A 9105-nucleotide genomic window follows, 5' to 3' on the forward strand; every position below is an offset into this window, starting at 1 on the left:
TAGGCTGTTTTATTTTATTATATCGAGACATGCAACTAGTCTTCTTTTTTTCTATTTCGAGTCTAATTTAAAAATAAAAATAAAAATAATAAATTATTTAACCCAATAGAATATTTTATTAAGGTAATGGATTTAGCGAGTTAATCTACAACAACATAGCTTTATTTATTATTTATTATTTATTTTTTTAATACTTGTCCAATGCTTTTTGTGTCCCTCAATTTTATTAAAAAAATTACAATTTGATCATTTTTCTTTTTTATCAATGGTTCATTTTTTTAGCTCAAACCCAAAAGAATGCAATTTAATATTTTATTATCAATAATCTATCATTGTTATCTTACCCGCACATTCCTATCACCATTTTTTTTTAACTTTTAAAAACTATATTGTTTCACACCAAAAAAAAATATTGTGCACTTTATTGTCATGCAATTAAATAAATAATAATAATTGAGATAAAAAATTATTGATTTCAATGACATGTATGACTTGCGTTGCAAGTATGTTAGGTTGACACAAGTTTGCTTTGTTTTTTTAAATCAAATTCTATTTTTTTACCAATTTTCTCATTCAAAATTGAGTTAATGCAAGACTGAGCTTTCAAAATTATTTTTTTAAGGATTATACCCACTAGTTTTGCAAGTCAGCCCAAGTTAATTCAAATGGATCAAATGTTTTTTTATCTCAATATTAGATCAAAATATCATTCAATTAATGATCAATAATTATTTTTGTTTCTAAAAGACATGCCACCAATATCTAAATATTTTTTCGGCTGTTTAATTTTTTTTTGCTCTAACACTCAAGTTTAACATATTAATGCACAACATTTGAGTTATTTTTTTTGTTGTCAATAATCCACCTTTGTTATCTCAACCGCAGGTGTCTATCATTGTTTTTTAACTATAAAAAAATATGTTGTTTCGTACCAAAACAAATATCATACACTTTATTACTGTATAATTGAATAAAAAATAATTTATAAGTAAAAAGTTATTTAATTTAATGACATGTATGATTTGCGTTGTGAGTTTGCTTTGTTAATTATAGTTCACTTTATTTTTTTAATCAAATATTATTTTTTATCGATCTTATCCTTCAATATTTAGTTAATTTAAGATTGAGCTTTCTATTTATTTTTTTTAAATTATTCCCACGAGTTTTACAAATGCACCTAATTTAATCTAAGTAGATTAAATGTTTTTTTATTTTAATTTTAAATTAATATATTTGTTATCATAATTTTAATTTAATATATCATTCAATTTACGGTTAAAATCTATTTGTTCTTCAGGAAGGTATGTCACCAATTTCTTTTGTACTTTTAAAAGAATTTTACTTTGACCTATAACATAAAGTGGGCTAATGAACTAGTTATTACTGCATCATATAAATGTTGATTTATTTTAGAAAAACTTATAAAATCACATTTAAGAAATTATAAAAGCTGACAAGCCTTTCTCCCTTCCTTACACTTTTTTTAATTATTAAGATACTAAAGGAATTAAAATAAAAATCACATATTAAAGAATCTTACGGAAATAAAAAAACCCAAAAGATCAAAAGAGGCCCAGAAAAACCAAGTGGCCTATAAAAAAGCCACGAGCATGTTAAAAAAAGCCCAGGCATGTGAGCTCAGAGACCCACTAGCACGAACTTCTTTTAAACGCTGTACACCCTTTTTTATTTTTAAAAAAATACATGGCCTATAAGTTATCTATCATAAAAAAATAATCTAATAGCTCCCAAAGGAATTTGAAGCCAAAATCTCACAGGTCAACCACTGAGCTACAATACAAATTTGTTAATAAAATGTTTCAAATAATATATCAAGTAGGTTTCTTGTTCATGTAAATATTTAAACTCACCCTGTATTTTTTATTTGTAATAATAATAATAATAATAATAATAATAATAAACGATGTGTGAAACAATGAACATCCTTTCCGTTTCAAAATAAATAATAAAAAAACAAAAAAACAAAATTATACATACAATTATCACTTCAGTATCTTAACAACTCCAAACACACACTTAAAAAACAATACAATCAAAACAACATCGCGAGTCATTTCAAAGAAAGGTTAAACTTATTTAACTTCGAGTACCAAAATGTACTTTTTCCTGTGCGTGACGAGTCGCGTCGCCGGCTGAATGAGTGCCATTTTCCTCAGAATTATTGAACTGCAGATGGCGTGTCGCACAAATTGCTAGAGGAAGGTGAGCTGGACACCGTACCCTTTGTTGTTTTTTCGTGGGATTCGTTTGGCATGTTAGCTATTATAGCTTCCGTGACTTTGATCCTAGCTATAATTATACCCGTGGAACAAAGATACTCCTGTAAAAAATTTACGGAGCTAAATGTATGCAGAGTAGTAAAATGGATTTTTTTATATACATATAAAATAAAAATAGGCTAGGCTTCCAATCCCTCCGCTTCGCACCAGTTTGAAGAGACTACTACTTCTTCTTCTTCCCTTTGTACCCCAACTCCCCCCCCCCCCCCCCCCCCCCCCTCCTTTTAATGTGATGATAATGCATTCTCTTGAATTAATTTATATATTAATTGATATTAAATTATTGTTTAAAAAAATATTTCAATGAAAGATATGCAATTTACTATTAAAAAAATAAATATTAGATTCAATCATGAGTCTAATCTAAAAAATAACTCAAGTTATTAAATTATTAAGTTAAGATATAAATCATTGAATCGACTAAATTTATTATATTTGTTCAAGATGATATTTTATTTTTAATTTTTTTTTATGATTTTAAGTGAATTAAGTTTGATTATATTCACTAGATTACGAGTCAATTCATCAGGTTATTATGTTAGTGTCAAAACCAATTTAAGTTAAAATTGAGCTCGAGTCAAGATTTAAGTTATTGATATGCTGAGTCAATTTATAAATACAAATCAAGATTAATATTTATTTTTCAACTCTCGGAATTCAAACTTAAAAAATCAAGAAATAAGAAATTGGGAGCGCTAAATCAACAATTAGCATTTTCTTTCCCTTCCTGAACACTTGTTTCTCTTTTTGGTTTTTAATCTGTCATCCTATGCTAATAAATATACACGAGCCATGTCATTTGCTTCTTCTAGGCACATCCATCCCCTGTTCTTTCCTCTTTTCGGGCGGGGGAACATCTATCTTCCATGAATAAATTCCTAAAAGAAGACTTACATTGTCGGAATTTGGAGTTTAGAGCTTCAATAGCCATGGCCCAATAAACGGCGTGGAACTCAATCTCATATTCTAGATTGTCTTGTACAACGCAACACTGAAAAGCCCCTCTTCACGGCAATCTTCTCATTTTGCGGTGGCGGACGCCCCTGAGTATTTGGAAATTATATCATAAAAACACACAGGAGAGGCCGGAAGCAAAATTTCAATCGAGGACAAAACACTCAAAGTATCATTTGTCAAGAAGCTCCGAATAAAACCACAGCATTCCACCATCTCTGAGTTGTACCCACTCCATTCGTCCATTGAGATCTAGAACAACAAATTATTATAGAAAATTCTTTCCATGACAAGTGGTTTTTTTTTTTTTTTAATTTTATAAGAGGAGCGGATAGTTTTCATGAATATAATATCTATATAGCGTGATGCATAAAATATATAATAAAAATAGAGTGTTGAAGTATTTATACAGATTCGAGTTAAATATCTAATTACTTCGATTTGATTTACTCAGAAAATACCTTATTTAAATTATATAAAAAAATAGACAATTAAACTTATTTTTTCATTTAATAGAAGCGAAAAAGGGGTGAATATAATAGGTGATAGGTCCCAAATGGACAATCCACTTACATATGCCAAATTACTAATTGTTTTTTTTTTTAATTAAACAAGGCTAAAGGTCCTCAAAATAACAGGAATTGCTTTTAAATATTTTTTAAAGCTAAAAATAATAACATGATTTATTTATCCTCGTATCCTATAAATACTTGAAGATAACGTTCAAAGCCAAAACTCTCTAAAATGAAATAATTTCCGTTGGTAGCAAAGAAAATAAGAAAAAATATTATTTATAATTTAATTTTTTAATGTGTTAATATATCTATTAAACATCATTTACCAGTACCAAATTTGAAACATTTTTTTCTGTTTAAAAATAACAGATTATATTAATTAAAGAGCAGGATTAAATAGAATGAGGCCTTAATTACCTGGGCTTGGATCCAAACTATTTTGCGATAAAAGGTAACTGAGCCTGGGCTTATGTTTCGAACGGAACTCGAGCTTTGCTGTCAGTGATTCGGACCTAGGTCGAATCCCAAAAGCTAGGCAGACTGCAAACGATCCAAGAATCAGAACCGTTTAGTTTGGCGACTGACTATTGAGGCCGTGTTTGCTTTTTTTGGTGCTGATACTTATATTTTTGAAAAAAATAGTTTTTTTAATTAAAATTTTAAAATTATTTTAATATCCTAATACTAAACATTTAATTTTCAAATAAAAATTATTTTAACTTATTTATAAAATCAACACTTACGACTCATGACAAACACTACCTTGCAGTCACAGCGGTCGGGTGTCTCTGCGACGTGTTACCCGTGGTCATCACAAGCACCCCATTAAGAGCGAAAATCATAGCCGTCCATCTTGCATACTTAGTGACAGTCGGATTTCGATATATATTCTCTCAATAGTCCATTTCTCATCTGGATTCGTTGCAGCTGAATCGACTCGGATCATCAAAGCTTACCTGCAACATTTCTTACCATGGTATCAAGCTCTCCCTGTCCTTTTTTTTCCTTTCTTAAATTCATTTCTCACCGTCTTAGGGTTTCACTTAATCTTTCTGATTTTTTTCTTAATTACAGTAGATAATCATGTTTCAGCGGACTGTATGAACGATTATCGAACGCATGTTTGTGTTAGATCCAGTTTATTTAAAAAAAAAGATTTAATTAAAGCTTACTAAGGATATTCTGTGACAATTTGTTTTTGAGTGCGTGCTTAGCGTTTAGGTAATTCTGTTGTTTGTACGTCTTAGTCAAATTTTCAAGAATTTTGTAAAACGGAATTACTGAATTCATGATCCTGGCCGAAATTTATGCTGCCTTTGGAAGTTAAGTTTTGGTTGTGTTTGTGGTGGAATTTGTAGTTTTTGGTTTTTGCCGGCCTTTTTTTGGATGAAATGTTACTGGCATTGATGTAGCTCTGGAATGGGCATCGGCATGGGTTTGACTGGTATATTTGAGTTATATTATTGGACTGGCGTGTTTAAATCTATCATATTTCGTTGATGATGGTTTTGCATCTGTACTTGTTAGTGCGCACAAGTTCTGTGTTTGTTAGAAGCTTTAATTAAAGCTTATTAGGGATACTCTGTGATAAACTGTTTTTGAGTGTGTGCTTAGTGTTTTGGTAATTCTCTGTTAGTCTAAATTTCAAGAATTTTGTAAAATGAAATTACTGAATTCATGATCTTGAAAAAAAATTACGCTGCTTTTGAAAGTTAAATTTTTCTTGTGTTTGTGGTAGAATTTGTTAATTTTGGATGAAATGTTACTGGCCCTTTTCTCTTGGATGAAATGTTACTGGCCCTTTTCTCTTGGATGAAATGTTACTGGCCTTTCCTTGTTGTTCTGGAATGGGCATCAGCCCGGGTTTGACTGCTATATTTGAGCTCTATTCTTGGACTGGCGTGTTTAGATTTATCATATTTTGTTGATGATGGTTTTTCAGCTGTACTTGTTAGTTTGCACAAATTCTATGTTTGTTTTGTTGTGAATCTCGAGTTCTTAAGAAATGTACTGGACATGGATGTTAAATTAGGTATTTGAATGAACCTGTGAACTTCATAATGCTATGGCATATCCTAATATATATATATATTTTTGCATAGGCACCCATTAGGGGTATTTTTTCTTTGCAAAGAACAGCTTTGGTGCGTCAAAGTGAGAGGTTGGGAGTTGGCTTCAGGTCATTCAGTACCCAAGCTCCAACAAATGCTGGTGCTCCTCAGCCTCCGCCACCTCCCCCACCTCCGGAGAAAACTCATTTTGGAGGCCTCAAAGATGAGGACCGAATTTTTACTAACGTGTACGGATTGCATGACCCTTTCCTCAAAGGTGCCATGAAACGGGGTGACTGGTATAGAACTAAGGACTTGGTGCTCAAAGGTACTGACTGGATTGTTAATGAAGTTAAGAAGTCCGGCCTCCGAGGACGCGGTGGTGCTGGTTTCCCATCTGGTCTCAAATGGTCATTTATGCCAAAAACATCTGATGGTCGCCCTTCCTATCTTGTCGTCAATGCTGATGAAAGTGAACCTGGAACCTGCAAAGACAGGGAAATCATGCGGCACGATCCACACAAGCTCTTAGAGGGATGCTTGATTGCTGGGGTAGGAATGAGAGCTTCTGCTGCATATATCTACATTAGGGGTGAATATGTGAATGAACGAAAAAATCTGGAAAGAGCCAGAAAAGAAGCTTATGAAGCTGGGCTGTTGGGCAAGAATGCATGTGGATCTGGTTATGATTTTGATGTCCATATCCACTACGGTGCTGGTGCTTATATTTGTGGTGAAGAGACAGCGCTTTTGGAAAGCCTTGAAGGAAAACAAGGGAAACCAAGATTGAAGCCTCCTTTCCCAGCTAATGCTGGGCTGTATGGCTGCCCCACCACTGTTACAAATGTGGAAACAGTGGCTGTCTCTCCCACCATTTTAAGGCGTGGTCCAGAGTGGTTTGCAAGTTTTGGCCGAAAGAACAACTCTGGGACAAAATTATTCTGTGTGTCAGGTCATGTGAACAAGCCTTGCACAGTTGAAGAGGAGATGAGCATACCACTGAAGGAGTTAATAGAGAGGCACTGTGGAGGTGTACGAGGTGGATGGGACAATTTACTTGCTGTGATACCAGGGGGTTCTTCTGTCCCACTGCTTCCCAAGCACATATGTGATGACGTGCTTATGGATTATGATGCACTTAAAGCTGTCACATCAGGATTGGGGACTGCAGCGGTGATTGTGATGGATAAATCTACTGATGTTGTGGATGCAATTGCAAGGCTGTCTTACTTCTACAAGCATGAGAGCTGTGGACAGTGCACCCCATGCAGGGAGGGAACAGGATGGCTTTGGATGATCATGGAAAGGTTGAAGGTTGGGAATGCAAAGTTGGAAGAGATAGATATGCTTCAGGAGGTGACCAAACAGATTGAGGGCCACACCATCTGTGCATTGGGTGATGCTGCAGCTTGGCCTGTACAGGGTCTCATAAGGCATTTTAGGCCAGAGCTTGAGAGAAGGATTAAGGAGCGTGCAGAAAGGGAATTGCTGGAGGCTGCTGCTTAAGAATTTTATACAGGTTTCTACTTAAATCTTATTCTTCTCAAGTAGACTTTAAAAAGAAAATATACTATGATGTCCTATATGGTCAGTTAATGTACATGGGTTGTCATGATTATTTGCACGAAGTTAGGAGTGTCATGGATAAAAGCTCATAAATTTGGGCAGATTGATGGTCAAGGTTTTGCTTGTTTATTCAAATTAGGCTGTAATATCCCACCAGAAAAAAAAAAAACAAAAACAAAAAAGAGAAGGACAGAAGAGAAAAGAAAAGAAAGAAAGAAAGAAAAGAAGCTTGATTTATGCTAGGCATGTTGGAAGGTGATCACTACAATGCTGTCTCGTTTCCCTGTTTGGAGGATGTTAGAACTGTTTTTATTCTTGAAGAAGAACAACCGAAATCAGAAATGAAGGAAGGAAATTTTTTTCTTAGCAGCCTCTTGCACTATGTATAGGATTTTTTTTTTCCTTGAACTGGGGGGAAGAGGGGAATAAACCATTCAATCTTTATCGGAACCTTTGACTAAGAGGATTGGAGGGTTTTTCACTGTGATCAATTCCCACCAACTAGTACAAAACCTTGACAACCCATTAATGCGGTGATAAGGAAGGAAGTATAAGGGTTACTATCCCCTCCAATAACAAAAATGGACGATGCATTTTGTATTATAAGGGGAAAACACAGGATAACAATGCAGAAATAGTGTTTGAGGATTATCAAGAGCTACTGACCTTTTTAAAGTAATCCAAGGTTGATTTGTCAGTGAAGTAGATACTCTATATACTTTTGCCTAAAATAGTACCTATATGCATATGCATCAACACGTGTTCTGTTTCAGGTGATTTTTTGTTGCAGCAATAAATTTCAACAGCATTAGAATATGTGGTATCTAATTTTTGGATGAACAACTTTCCAAGATATCTGATTACAACTCTGTAGGACGAATGCCCTTAAACATAAGGATCTTGATACATTTTTTAATTTGTTTTCTCAATTTTGTCCTTTCTAGCACCTGAAAGATAAAATCATCGAGAGGCTAAATAATTGGGTTGTGTAGTCTGATAGTGAAAATATCCAGCACTACATCGAGTAGACCCACCCAGGCATTACAAGCACGCATTTTGGGAGGTGGAGAATGCATTTAGATACTGACTCGTTTTCTAGGTTTCTCTTTAGCTATTTCTAATTCCAAGTGCTATAAATTTCCAAGGTTTTTTACCTGAGCTATAATGAGTTTTCTTTCTTCTGTGTAGAGAATGCTTAATTGGTGAACATCTTGAAATAAATGAAGAAACTACCGAAATAGTGTGAGTGGTTAGTGACCTAAAGGCACCAGCAGTCCTGTCAGTTTTTTTTCTTTTCAAAGCTGTATCAACTGAGATTCACTGTCCCATAGAGATTATGATTCTTCTGGGAAGGATAATTCGATGTTTGCTCATGTACTTTTAACATGTCTTTGGACACTTTTGGAAAATGTTGTCAATAATCTGTGTTTCATTTATATTACTTTCATTTATTTATTATCATCACCACTCGATCTCTTTTCTTTATTTAACTGTTTCTCTTCTGGGCTGTTTCGTTAATGGCCAGAGGAGTTCCAAGCTGTGATGCCAATGGTGGTGACTGCAGCCGAGGAGGAGGTGGTGAAGATTTGATTCCCTTTCTGATAATTTTTCGCCATCTTGTTCTTTTTCGAACCAATAAACAGTGCAAGTGGGTTAGGTTGCTCCTACCACTAAAAACATGATGTGCTTGGAGATATATTTTACGGTACAAATGATTTC

The 9105-nt window shown here is 33.9% G+C and overlaps 1 protein-coding gene across 1 annotated transcript; it reads left to right on the top strand.

The window, feature by feature from the left end:
• Positions 1 to 4524: 4524 nt before the first annotated feature.
• Positions 4525 to 8847, top strand: LOC105119896 (NADH dehydrogenase [ubiquinone] flavoprotein 1, mitochondrial). Its single transcript, XM_011018086.1, has 3 exons — positions 4525 to 4745; positions 5872 to 7339; positions 8575 to 8847. The coding sequence occupies exons 1-2, from the start codon at positions 4743 to 4745 to the stop codon at positions 7324 to 7326; spliced, it is 1458 nt and encodes a 485-aa protein (XP_011016388.1). The 5' UTR covers positions 4525 to 4742; the 3' UTR covers positions 7327 to 7339; positions 8575 to 8847.
• The last annotated feature ends 258 nt before the right edge of the window (positions 8848 to 9105 follow it).

Source organism: Populus euphratica, unplaced genomic scaffold (assembly GCF_000495115.2).
Source record: "Populus euphratica unplaced genomic scaffold, PopEup_1.0 scaffold3854.1, whole genome shotgun sequence".
NCBI classification, from domain to species: Eukaryota; Viridiplantae; Streptophyta; class Magnoliopsida; order Malpighiales; family Salicaceae; genus Populus; species Populus euphratica.